A 13,622-nucleotide genomic window follows, 5' to 3' on the forward strand; every position below is an offset into this window, starting at 1 on the left:
ACTGTGGCTTTCATTGAGCACCATCCCTTATGCAATTACAGGACAAAAATAAGCATTTATCCAGACCGCATTCTCAATTTGTTTTGGATTCACAGGGGATATGCGCATTGGAAGAAACAAGTCAAGGTCAAAAACCTCATGCAAGTGGAAAATGGACAGAAACAGCCAGGGATCTACATCCTATCTGATCGCAGAAAAGTCAGGAGATAAGCGATGTAAGAGCCATCATACTGGGGATTCAATGACTCCAAGACTCAGATGACGGGCAATTGACGGCTTAATGTTGGAAAATGTTATTATCCACCACCTACAATACATCGAGTGACGTCATCTAATATGTAGTATGACCAGGTCAATATTGAGCCAAGTATTCAACTTAAAATTAAGCTTCTCCAACCTTTTTGGGTAGACTCGGGTAATCCCTCCATCGGTGGCAACAAATCTGGCGGTGACTCCGGGCCTACAAAACACAAAGTTACACAAATTCTGCAGTGATGAAATGACAGTATATTTTTTTTCTGTACTCACTGCAACGTATTCCCCTTCCAGATCTTGATGAGATCTGATGTGATGCCAGCGTCCAGGAGCAATCGGTTCACCAGCTCCACGTTACCTAAAGAGCAAAAACAGCATCAGCCACATCTGCCAGAGCCATTTGCGCCTGTACTGCTGACAGATCAAAAATTTGTCAAATGTAATGTATTTGATTGTACATCTTTGTGGGGACGGTGGAGGGAAATGTTGTAGTTTTGGGTTTGGGAACCTAATGGCCCGGAACGTAACAGCTATCTGCAGGAATGTGTTAAATAAATGCATGCAGAGTATCGATAGCCAACATGGAATGAAATATGATGTGTGGGGAAAGAAACGATGGAAAAGCAATAAAATAAAACCAGAAAGAAAAATAAACGGGACTATAAACGATACGAGAAGGGACGGGGAAAAAGCTGGGAATCAGCTTTGTATTTACACTGACTTTCATTTAAAGCACCTCTGATTAGTGAATGACTTAATCGATGAAACAAGCCAGGGTTTACATTTTCTCGACATAAAAATCTGCGGGTTGTTAAATGTCAACAAATATTGGAGCCACGGAGTAAGAATTTAGCAAAACGTCTCGTGGAAGACGATAGCGGCAAAACACATCGCCGCGAGGAGGCTGCCAAGCTGCAGGCGGCCGCTCGGTGTAACAAATGATTTGCCGAGACCTCCGACAAGACCACATGACAAACATAACAGGCGGTAAAGGCTCTGGTTTTTGTTGTTGTTTTCCAAGTCGCTTTGAAACCTCCGCTGCAGCCCATTAACGTGGAGGCTCGCTGATACACCCCCGCCACCTCATGCGAGCCTTATAACACAGCACACACATCAGAGAACAGCTGCTCGAACGCTTTATTCCGAGGCCCTCCACCACCCCTTCGCCCGCGGTGGTTTTCATTACGGGGCCTTTATTGAAGGCAGCCCAGGAATTCTTAATGTACTCTATTTTCGCCACTGCGGTGGCTTAACCAGGCAAAGCGGGCCCGCCGGCGGGCCCCCCACGCTCCCCGCGTACCCCCCTGTTAAACACGCAGCTAATAACGGTGAAAGTAATCACTTAATGGAGTGAGACGTTTTATTGGAGGCGTGTTTGGAGGGCCCGAGCCGCGACAATGCTGACAAACAAGGCGATGCGGACGCGAGCGGTCATTAATGCGTTGGTCAGATGTCCCGCTGGCCCCTGATTTGTGTTTTACGGCCCCCGGACTCGTGCTCTCGGCCTGACGCGTCCTGCTCTTTGTCACAAAACACACGATAATTGGATGGGGTCGAGCGGCCATATAGGTGGAGTGTGCGTGCTTCACACATGTGCGCTCAGGCATGTGATGGTCAGACCTTTAGAGTTAGCATCAAATGGGCGACGTGAGGAAAGTTGGGGGGGGGGGGGGTGTGGGGGGGGGGGGTCCACTTTACAAAAGCTTTGCCTGGTCATGCACAGCCAACTGTACCGCCAGACCACGAGAATATGAGGGGGTGGGGATGAAGGCTCAGGGGATGGGTCCTCCTCGACAGGCTTGAGCCAGATGTCTCACCTGGACATATTTATAAGTAAAACGACACTACGTGTTTGGCTACATTTGGGATTCATCAACAGAGTGGACAAGACTCACGGTGCTATAAAGTGTAGGCAAATTGGAGTAAATCAAATCGAAGTAGATCTTATGACATCGCATCGTAGTTTGAGCAAATTGTACCACATGGCATTAAAATTGTAGTAAATTACATCACATTGTAATTGGAGTAAAGGGTATTGTAATTTGGAGTAAACCTTATTGTATCATCATTAGAGTAACTGGATCCATAATTGGAGTAAATCATGTTGTATTGTATCGTAATTGGAGTAAATGGGATTGTAATTGGAGTGAATCGTATTGTATCATAATTTGAGTAAATGGTTTCGTAATTCGATCAAATCGTTCTTTTTGTATCGTATTGTGCTGAGGTTGGATGTATCGCAAGTCATTTGGAACAAATGTTGTAACCTGATTGGAGTAAACAGTATTGTATCGCAACTGGAGTGACTCACACAATATGGCATCACGTCGCAATTGGAGCAAATTGTATCACATTATACTGTCATTGGAGTCAATTGTATGCCTATGAGAGAAAAACATATGGCATCGTAATTGGAGAAAAATGTCTCACAATTGGAGTGAAATGCATCATATCGCATCGCCGCAGCTGTATCATGACTATCATACGGTTGGTAGCGTAGCAATACAAACCACAAATGGCTGAAAATCCCGACTCGAAAATGTCCCTCTCAGAAGAACGTATTCTTACAGGCGCCTTAAAGGGGACCAATACGTTTGCCCATACGGTGTACTTTTGCAACAGTCGGTGGGAATAGAGCAGAATCAGCACGTTTTGCGCTTATTTTTCTCTGGCCACCGGGGACACGGCGTTATTGATGGCGCACGTCAGCGCTCGGCCAAGTGTCCGCACTCACACATCGGGTTGTTTGGCGTCTTGGTGTCGATGTAGTTGTTGAACTCCATGAGGAACTCCGTGTTGCTTTTGTCCTTGTCGGGCGGCTTCAGATCCTTGCAGTACACCCTGCGGAAAACCGGCGAGGGTAATTAACGAGACAGAAACCCGAGACGGTGGAGAAATAAATGTCATGTCAATTAGAAAATGAAACGTGCTCCGTCTTACCTTGGCGCAATGAGCGTGTAGCCGTATTCGTCAAACTTGTCTGCCAGCAGGCTCTCAGAAACTGGTGAAAGGTGTGAAATATTACAAAGGAGGCAGAATTTTGGAACACGTGGAGTTGTCTTTTTGCCAACTCAGCGGAAATATGTTGAGATACCGTATGTCAATTAAAATGCAATTCATGTGGCAAAGCAGAAATTGCTTGCGAATGCTGAAGAGCAGAATCGTTGAAATGTAGAATGTGAGAATTGAAGACGGAATCGTGTGAATCGGTCAAGAAATGTGGACGGATTCGGTGAATATGTGAAAGAATTTCTAAATTTGGGAATTTTACTGTAAAAGGTAGGGAATTTGGCAAATGTATATATTGAATGAGCTGAACAGTTTGAAGCTGGAACGGTTTGAATCAGTCAAGAAATGTGGGAGGAGGAGGTACAAATCCAAAATATATTTTAATGTGGGAGTTTTGGGAATGTCATAAAGAGTTCCAAAGATTTCCTACATTTTGTGAACGTGGGAATTTTTGGAACGTGGAAAATAGTTGCACGGATCTTCCGAGTAAGCTGAACAGTTTGAATTTGGAACGGTAGAAATGCCGGAAGAAATGCATTTATTGATTTAGTTTGGGGTGGGGGAGAATTGTGGGAAAAGTGGACATTTTGGAATGTGGGAAGTCATAACCGGGATGTCCTGGTTTTTCAAGTTTGAGTGAGTTGAGAAATGTGGAAGGACAAGCATGGCTCTTCAAGCATTCACACAACAATGAAGAGAGAGAAATGTACGGCTTCAAACTGGCCTCAACAAAACTAATAAAGAAAATGAAAAGGAAAATACTGTACTTGCCATCTTTCCCTGCAGTGGAGGGAGAGGTGAGCGAGGAGAATCGAGAGGGAAGAGAAAAGGAAATGGGTGAAACCACAACACGATCAAAGGTAACAATATTTTATTCATAGAGCCAGTCCTGAATAGAAATATTGCAAAGATGAAAAAAAGAAAGAAATAAAAACGCGGGTCTGGAGTTCCTTGAGCATTTAGCGGCAAGCGGGCATATTAGCATGATAATAGAAAACGCGGCATCGACCGCACGTCGAGTTCTCATGACGATAACGGCCAATCTGTTGTCCTCGCTGGTCACCGGCGAGTAATTGCAGCCATGTGCTTTTCTCCTTTCGTAGCCGGCCGCACTCATTCATGCGTTGCCGTGATGGACTGACGACGAGTGACGCATTCGACTGAAGGCGCGGGTCTTCACGCCCACCGCAGACATCAGTTCTATGATGTTGCAGGCTACGCCACTTATTTGCCCTTGAGCATTCATTTATAGCATTCTTTCACGACACACAACACAAAAACAGAACCAAAAAAGTATTTGGGCATGGCTTTTAATCAATTAGTGGTTGAGCTAGGCCCCTAAATTGCCCTTGAACCTGAATTTGTTTCACATTTTGGACCCTTTGTGGCCTGCCTATGTTCCAGCCTTAATTCCATGTATACGGCACCAGTGACGTGCGCTGAGGTCTATGGCTGGTGAGACACTGACAATGTCAGATTTACAAATCCACGGGCCACACAGAGTTGTGTATTTGCCGTTAAATTAGCAGCTTGACATTAGATACAGGTAAACTGGTATTTTCTGAACTAATATTTGAACATGCACTGTCAGAAGACGGACTAGTCCATTGCACGAAAAACGAGGGAGGAGCACTCGCAGTGATGATGACGAAGTATTTTTTGTTTTAAGCGTGTGAATTAAGACGAAAACAATAATAATTGCTTTAAATCAAAGAAAATGTTATTTGTTGGTTTTTGTGAAATCTTTGTGGCCCTTGGAAATCAAATGTGTTTGTCTGATGACAAGTCCGCCTTGATGAGGCAGGAAACTGTCTGCCTCACCTTGAGCTTTTATCTGCGGTTGTATGCCATCAGCCAAATTAAATATGTAACAAATATGAAACACATTAGCCGGACAATGGAGATTTTCCATTGTCCATATTAAATGTGTTGGAAAACAAAATACAACGGAGAATGAATTACTACTGTAATTTTCCCCATTCCGTTGCTGGTGCCTTGTGCTATCTCTGCTTTTCGTGAGGGATTGCGCAATCTGAGGTGAGGCGGGCTGCTCGCTCCTGCACTTGGCATCTCGCCGATGTATTTGAACATGAAAAACTCAATTCAGCAATAATGACTAAGAATAAGCAATTAATAGTTGTGTTAGCCACCTAACTTGTTTTTTTTTTTGGTTTGGTTTTTAGCATTTTGGACACTTTATCTGTCAATTGAGGGTCCATGAACTAGATTGTCTCCCTTAAACCAAAAATCTTGGAACATTTGTATGTATGTATTTTTATGTCCCGAAAGTGTCCATAAGAGACAGTTAACATTTAATGACATGTGAAAATGTTTAGAAACTAATAACTCCAGTGTTTCTCCTTCACGGCTGCACCTTGAAGTAAGGCAAAAATCCTGCGCTCTTGTCCTGCCGCTTGCGCCAAAACCACATCTGAGGGCTCGTGGAACAGGTGGGGTAGAGTGAGGTGGGGGGGGTTTCAACACACGCATACACTCAGCGCTCTGTGTGGGCAGCGCTCGCATGCGAAGCCAAGCGGACGCCGGCCTCGCAACAAACTGTCATTATTCATCACCGGGAAAAAGTTGTTAAATGAAAAAAACAGGATGGAGGTCAGGGGGAGAATACTTGCCCAAAAATGCTGCAGGCATCCCGGCACGCCACAGGGTCAGGAGATGAGAAGAAGGTCAGGAAGAGGGAGGAAAGGAGAGCGGGGTAACAATAGGGTTAAACAATATTTTATTCAAAGTGAATAAGAATATTGGAGACACAAGTGGGAAAAATAACACTAAAAAGCAAGTAAGAATTTTTTTTTTTTTTTTTTTTTTTTTTACACACTAATGTACTCCAGAGGACTAATTATTGCACTGTTTGTTCCTTTCCGGCTCCAAAAGGTACATGTAACTGTGTGTTCCCAAAAGGTTATAAAATGAATCACAACGAAAGGGGCGGAGCTTGAATTCAAGAGCCATAACATCAAGAAGCCAACGTTAGCCGTAGCTAGCTACTAAGAGCCAAAGCAGGACTCACCATTCCAAACCGTACCGTGGCGCATGGACTGAACTGCACCGTTCGGTGGAAACGTAGAATTTACAGCACCCTTTTTCCTTCCCCCCGTTGCGCAAATACATTTCCTCCGCCGATGTCGAAGGTGCCAATGAAGAAGATTTAGACCAAACAAATAGGTGATGAAAGGGGAGGACATGGAAAGCTGCTGCGCTGAGAGGATTTACCAGTGTCGAGCGCTGCCTAAGAACCCGTGCCAGTTGATTTTGGCAACAACCTGGCGGGAATTCTAGGAAAATCCAATGCGATAAAAAGCAAGCTTCTCTTGTGTGGAATTACAGCGGCCGAGTCCTTCTGTTTTGGCTACTTGCTGCTCTAAGTAGGTGCACGCAAACACTACAAGTGTCTTTTGTGTAACACTAAACGACGAGTGAGCGATTCCGTGTGTGTGGAAGGAGACACACTTGTCTGCAACTCTGAAGCCGCACCGTGACCAAGCCTGGCTCTGCCAACAGCCAAACACAAGAGGCGACCTGTATACAGTGTGCGTGGAAGTGATGGATGGCGACCATCGGATGAGGCGCTGAAGCGACTCCGCCGCCTTACACGGCGAACGGTAGCGTCAACGCTTTTTCCGTCGTTAAGACGCCGTACAGGCCTCAAGTGTGGAAGAAAGAGCAGGAAACGGGAGACTTACATTTTGCTTGGGTGATGGTGTCGCCGATGGTGGCTCGGATGTAATACGAACTGTAGTCGGGCAAGACCAGTGCCAGACTGGCACAAAAAACAAAACCTCATGTTAAAAAAAAAAAAAAAAAAAAAAAAAACCCGCTTGGTTTAACTTAATTTTCCCTCAATTGAAAATGAGGCTTATTTCTTGCATTTTCTGGATTAAATAAAGAGTGGACGTGTGCTCTGCGGTGTTGTTACCTGTAGTCGGTGCCCTTGACTGGCGCAAAAGCGTAGGTCCTCCGGCCCAGGTCAATGTAACGCTACGAGGGCAGCACGAGTCAGGTATAGTTTGGTAATCGTATCGTTATGAAACGTATTCTCAACAAAGTTACCTCATCTTGCGATTTGACCAGAGCAGATATGGGGTAAGTCCCCGTGAGGCCATCAATCATCTTCCGCCTTATCTGGAAATGTAAATATTCCGCGGAAAAATGTGCATTTAAAACCTCCAAGTGTGACTGACGCACGTGTGATGCGATACCTCTACTTTAATGTCATTCTCCAGCTCGGCGTCCAAAAAGTCCAACGTCACAGGCTCGTGGAACTCGGCTGTCTGCGCAGAAAAGTCCCAGAGTTTCCGCAATTGTTTGTTTGAACTAATCAGCGTCCAATCGGCCAATTTTGCGGCAAACCACCAGAAACATCAGCCGAATGGCACTGTTGTTATAACCGCAGAACAGGAAGTACCGGCGGCTGGAGGTTGGGGTGGAGCAGCACATATCCATTGGGGTCGATGGCAAAGTAGTAGCCGTTTGGTCCGAACTGGAGCAGAAAGAAAACACGGGCTAATTTACTTTATTTACGATTGCAGGACACTTCATTGGGTACACCCCGGATCCAATAGTGGGGGGGACCAGCACAGCGTATCACGCGTGATCTCAGAGGAATGGTGTCAACTCCAAATATAACGAGACCTGCCGTGAATCGCGGAAATCCACATGGAATTCACACCCCCAAAATGGCTTATAATTGCCTATAAATGCCACAAAATGGCAGAAAAGCACTACTTTTAGCTCAGTGAAACTCCTCAACTCACTTTAACGTAGTCGCTTGGCACCGAGATGCCATATGACGGTAGCAAAGCACTACTTTTGTGCAAATGAAGCTCCTCAACTGATTTCAACACAATTCCTTGGATGCCACGAGAAGGTGGCAAAGCACTCATTGTGTCTCAATGAAGCCCTTCAATTCCCTTCAAGTTCCCTGGCACCAAGATGACAAGTGGCGCGAATGTCATACTTCCATTACTCTGGCCGGAGATTAAAGAAGACAAAAAAATCGGAATATGCCGGGGGTTCACTATCATCGGTGTTCATCAAAATCGGAGCCCCGTTATGGTGATTTGCGGCGATCCAGCTCTCAGGATGCTGGCGGAACAGCAGGCGGCGAACATTGAACTGTGACAGTTCGGTCGAAGAAACAGAGGAGGCGCTGCAGGAGTCTGCTTTTCGAGACTATGTCATCCCTGTTATTATGTCGTTGTTATTATAACAACGATTTTATGATTGATTGTGTTTTGCGTTCCATCTTTATTACGTGCAGCGCTACGTCGCAACTGCGGTCGTTTTGCATCTCATATACTCTCGTATTTTGACCTCCTTACAGTGAAGCGCGGAGTGAGCCTCTTGATGTCCTCCAGGGAGACGTCGATGGCCATGACGCCCAAGATGAGCTGGTTCTGAGATTTCTATCAAAAAACAAATAAATCAACAAGTCAGTCCCGCGACGCACTGCAAGATTAGCCCCTAATTACGAAGCTCCTCCGAGTCCTCCTTCCGAGGAAATGAGCTGCAATCGAAATCTGGAAAGTTTCATTCCCAAAAGCCTAACATGCCGCCATGAGTCAGCGCCGAGGTATTTCCAGCCAAGCGGCGGCGGAAAGGAACCCGGCGCGTAAACTCATCTTGACCCACTTTAGTCGCGCCGTCATTTGTCTCTCGCTGAGCCGGGGGTTTGATCCCCTCGTCCTGTGCCGCCGGCCTCGACAGCGGGAGAACGCGCGGGGGGAGACGCTCGGAAACGTCAAGGACGAGTTAAAACGTCCCCTCGGAGTCCAAGTATCGCATGTACTGGATGTAATGAAAATTACACTCGTCCACTACAAGATGCTTGACAGATGCTGAACGCTTGATTCCCAGCATTTAGGCAAAAATAGATTTGTTTTTTGTTTTTTTGACACACACACACACACACACACACACACACACACACACCATGGCATCAAGTTTAACTCAATGTCTTCAACTCAATGCTCGTTTCCCAGCATTTGTAGAACAACTTTCTCAAAATTCTGATGAGGTAAGAATTTGTGTGAATGCTCGTCTTGCAGCGTTTGAATAAGCCAAAACAATTAGATCTGCGTCGAATCAGCACCCGTCTACTAGTTTTAAAAACAAACAAAACAAAAAAAAAAATCTAAATCAAAATCAAAATCTGACTTCATAGCATTAGCGTGAATGCGCGTCTCGTGGCATTGACAGAATACGAAAACCTCGTACCTTGGATCCGGTGTTGGTCTTGTTGAAGACGGGTAGGGTTCCAGTGATGACGAGTCCCAGCTCCTGTTGAACACGTACAAGTTACACAACACCAACACACGAAAAAAACACAAGCAGTTCTCAGCATGTTGAGTGTTACAAAAGGAGCTGCTTGTCCCAGTAATGAAGCCCAGAGACGTTTTGTGTCAGAGTCTTATCAGTCCAAACGAACGAGGCCTCCATCTCGCCTCGCCGCGTTCTTATCGGCGATGTCGCTTTTAAACGAGCAACACGCCGCCGGACGCAGTGCGGCGAAATAAAAAGTTCATCCATCAGCTTGGTTGTCGGAGGGTTGAGAGCGAGTTGAGCCAGATAACAAACAGCAAATATTTGGACTTTTAAAAATGGACGTTTTGTTTTTCTCTCCGAAACGGTACTGCCCTGTGTCATCTGTTTTCTGTCTGTTACATGTCGGCAAGAACTCTTTGTCGGCTTTCGTGCATTTAGGGCCAATTTGGAACACAAATGTGCCGAAAAGTGGGAGCAAGTTGCGCAAACGGCATCGTTTCTTTTTTCTATTCTTCAATCATTCTTTTGCAAACGTGCTGTTCAAAATACAATCGATTATACCGACAATCGAAACGACTGAATACATAAGAAAATGAAAAATAAAAGACACAAACATATAATTGGATATAATGAAATGCAGCTTAATAAAAGCAGCAAAAATGAATCAAAGGAAATATATATGAAAAAAAAAAAAAAGTGAAAGTAAATAAAAAAAATACAATGGCGGAGAATCAAGTGTGATCAAATAAAACGGAATAAAAATAAATAACATGGAATGCAACCAAATTAAATGAAATAAAACAAAAAAAAAATCAAATAATTACAAGTCGAGAAAATGACATCCAATGAAATTAAAATAAATATAAAGGCATCATAATCAATGTGAATAAGTATTGGTAAAGAAAATTAAGTATAATAAAAAAAAAAAAAGAAAAAACATTAAATGGAACCAATCTCAAATTAAATACAATTCAAATATATACAAGTAAATAGAATGAGATAAAAGGATGAATTAAGTTCACTAAAATACATTGCATTTCATTGTAAATATGACTTTAAATGATTATTATTTATCATCCACTTATGTGGACAACAGCATGAACGTGAACGCTTTTCTCTGAGCGTGTACTACTTCCAGTATTATCTGATCCGCATTAGTTTACGAGAGTCGATGTGACGCACCAGTGCGTCCTGGTACACGTTGGTCCACTGGACCTGTTTGGCCTTGCGGTCCTCTTTGACCATGGGCCTGCCCAAAACATCCAGGTACTCCTGCAAATCAGCAACAACAAACAATACACAAACATGACATTTAGTGTACCCTAGTGGCCACATTGCAGAAGTGTGTGTGTCTTTACCTGAGTGTTTAGCCTGATTGCACCAATGGACGGGATCTCATAGTAGTAACCTGAGAGCACATTTGTGTCATTATGAAGAATTGGGGTCAAAATTACCCAAGTGCAACGATACCTTTATTAGTGCATGCCATCCACTGTATGGGCCCTTTGTCGTAGTTGTGTTGACCCACTGAGAATGTGAATATGCGCACCTGTGTCGAGAGGAAAGTGTAACAATCGGATTGGAATGTCGTTCAAATGAAATGAAAAAGTTGCATTTGTTTGGTCACTCACGGCTTGTTTGGGGTTGTACGTCTTGAAAATCTCCTCGGCACGCTCCTCGCCTCCATCGGTGAAGAGCATGATGATCTTGTTGCAGTTGGCCCTGGACACGTTCATCTGCAAGAGGAAGAAAACAATCGGAAGGTGGGGGAGAGCGTTGTGGGTGCATGCAAGTGTTGGCCACAAGAGGGAGACAGAGGCTCACGGATGCAACAGGATAAATTGACGAGGATATTTTTGGAGGATAATCTCATGATCATTTGGTGACAGTTAAACCATTAAAATATATACATATATATAGGGGAACATAAATAAAAATAGGGGAACAAAAATGTCATTAATTACATTTTTAATACGATTTATTTGTCAAATTGGATTTTAATGCTCACACTAATATTTTCAAAAGATTTTGAATAAAAAGACATTAAAAGAACTGGACTAAATAACAAAATATCCTTAGTTAAAATAGAGTAAAATGAGAGAATAAAATGACTTCAATAATAGTTAATAAATTAAAATCGAATGAATTGCACTGAATTCGGTAAGTTCTTCAAGCAAGGATAAAGATAAATAAATGTATGACATAAAAAATGTATTCAATCAAAAATCTAATTAAAATTAGAATAATATCAAGCAGAGCTCATCAAGATTCCTACTTATTTCACATTTAATACAAAATATGCAAAAACTCTCATCACATCATCTTGTATTTTGTTGCGTTTCTGTAGAATCTTCAATGCGAACCCTCTCCATATACCTGCGCGAGCTGGTTGAAGGCCAGCTCGAAGCCGCGCCCATAGTTGGTGGTTCCCTTGGCGCTGATGCCCTGCACGGCGTCCTTGAGGATGCGCTTGTTGCGCACGTTGGCCTGCACCAGGTTCTTGAAGCAGGCGGCGTCCGTGGCCTTGTCGTTGAACTGCAGTTCGGACGGGAGAGAGAGGGAGACGGCACGCGGGATGACGGGACGTGGAGGAGAGGCACGGGCACATATTTGTCACGGAAATATGTGGCGGGGCTTCATCATGCACAATAAAGACTGCTTCTGGGTCAGCTCGTGGAACATTAACTGGGTCATATCTCCAGTATGAGCACAGTTATGATTTATCAGCGCTGTGTTTGTCATCAAATGTGGAGGTGAGGTAAAGGTTTACAGACCGAAGGAGGCTGGAGGAGCGGAAGGAAGGACGGCGAGGGGAACGGGAAGGAAAACCAAGAGCAAAAACAACACAAATATTGATGATGGAAAGCTCAAACGATTCAACAGTGGTCAAGGTAGATGCGCAGCGAGTCAAGTTCCGCACACGCAAGTTAGGAATTATGGTGAAATGATGTTACAACTGCTCTGCATCAGATTGAGAGGTGTTCCTAATATTTTGGCAGTCTTATCGAGTTCGGCTCGAGAAATTACAAGACAACCACAATAATAAATGACGTACTATTAATTAGGACATACTAAATTTGGTGAAATAGATCCTTGACGTTGTCAATCAAAACTGTGGACCCAATGTTGTGGCCACCGAACTAATTGAATTCATTTGTGAATGTACATATTTTTTATTCTTTTTTTATACATTTTATTTTGGAGTGCACTTTAAAATATACTTTATTTAATTGCAATTTTTTTTTTTCAATGTATCTTTTATTCATTTTATTTATTTTATCATGACTGCTATCAATTTCGGCATTTATGATGTTTATATTAGATGAATCATCCCTGAAGGGAAATTTAGTACAGGATGCTGAATTTTTCAATTCCTTTATTTTTGAGCGTCATCGTAAATATATTTGTGTTATTTGTAATTTATTGTTTTTATTCTTAAAGGTATTTGGAATGTTTAATGTTATTATCACTGATCTTTTGAGTGTACTCATAATAATGATGCCATTTAATAAACAATATATCGATATTTTTTTTTAGTGAATGAATAAACACGACACACACACAAACGCACGCACGCACGCACACTCACACCAAAAGCCTATTCTATTACGACAGCTTGCGGCAGGTTGGAGAGAGAGGAAAAAAAGCATCAATATTGTGATTGCAGTGCTGACTAATTGCATTACTTTGAAAAGCTCTTAGCTGATTTGAAGGCACCACGCACGCACACACACACACACACACACACATCCAAACAAAAAGCATGGCTCCATCAAGGCAAAGCGAAGGAAATTCTGATCAATGGCTGCTTTGATGCGCAAACGGAAATAAACGTCACTGGCGTTCACGAGGGGATTTGCGGATTTATTTCCACCCGCAAGCCCGTTCCAAGGAGGCGCCGTATTTGAAAAAAAATCACTTCAAATGACGAATATTCCCAGTGTCGGTGAACGCATCTGTGGCCGACTTAGCGTGTTTCTTACATTGGACGCACGCTATGCGGGGTCATTGGCTTGTCATCTATTGGGCCGATGAGATGCCAGTACATAACTTGCTTCGCATACTCGCAGTTTATG

At 43.5% G+C, this 13,622-nt stretch overlaps 1 protein-coding gene across 2 annotated transcripts in view; it reads right to left on the minus strand.

Annotated features, from left to right (window-relative positions):
- cacna2d1a (calcium channel, voltage-dependent, alpha 2/delta subunit 1a) overlaps window positions 1-13,622 on the minus strand; it is a 46,550-nt gene that overhangs the window by 11,618 nt on the left and 21,310 nt on the right. For both annotated transcript variants that reach the window (XM_061667236.1, XM_061667235.1), the window contains exons 11-26: window positions 11,923-12,081; window positions 11,178-11,282; window positions 11,017-11,095; window positions 10,905-10,954; window positions 10,729-10,818; window positions 9,499-9,561; window positions 8,604-8,687; window positions 7,688-7,762; window positions 7,482-7,553; window positions 7,333-7,404; window positions 7,199-7,260; window positions 6,966-7,042; window positions 3,196-3,256; window positions 2,990-3,096; window positions 529-613; window positions 398-460 (exon numbers count right to left, since the gene is read on the minus strand). In XM_061667236.1, coding sequence (XP_061523220.1) covers window positions 398-460; window positions 529-613; window positions 2,990-3,096; window positions 3,196-3,256; window positions 6,966-7,042; window positions 7,199-7,260; window positions 7,333-7,404; window positions 7,482-7,553; window positions 7,688-7,762; window positions 8,604-8,687; window positions 9,499-9,561; window positions 10,729-10,818; window positions 10,905-10,954; window positions 11,017-11,095; window positions 11,178-11,282; window positions 11,923-12,081 — 1,304 coding nt within the window. The remainder of the gene's footprint in view (window positions 1-397; window positions 461-528; window positions 614-2,989; window positions 3,097-3,195; window positions 3,257-6,965; window positions 7,043-7,198; window positions 7,261-7,332; window positions 7,405-7,481; window positions 7,554-7,687; window positions 7,763-8,603; window positions 8,688-9,498; window positions 9,562-10,728; window positions 10,819-10,904; window positions 10,955-11,016; window positions 11,096-11,177; window positions 11,283-11,922; window positions 12,082-13,622) is intronic.

The sequence above is a fragment of the Phycodurus eques genome, chromosome 22 (genome assembly GCF_024500275.1).
Source record: "Phycodurus eques isolate BA_2022a chromosome 22, UOR_Pequ_1.1, whole genome shotgun sequence".
Classification (NCBI taxonomy): Eukaryota; Metazoa; Chordata; class Actinopteri; order Syngnathiformes; family Syngnathidae; genus Phycodurus; species Phycodurus eques.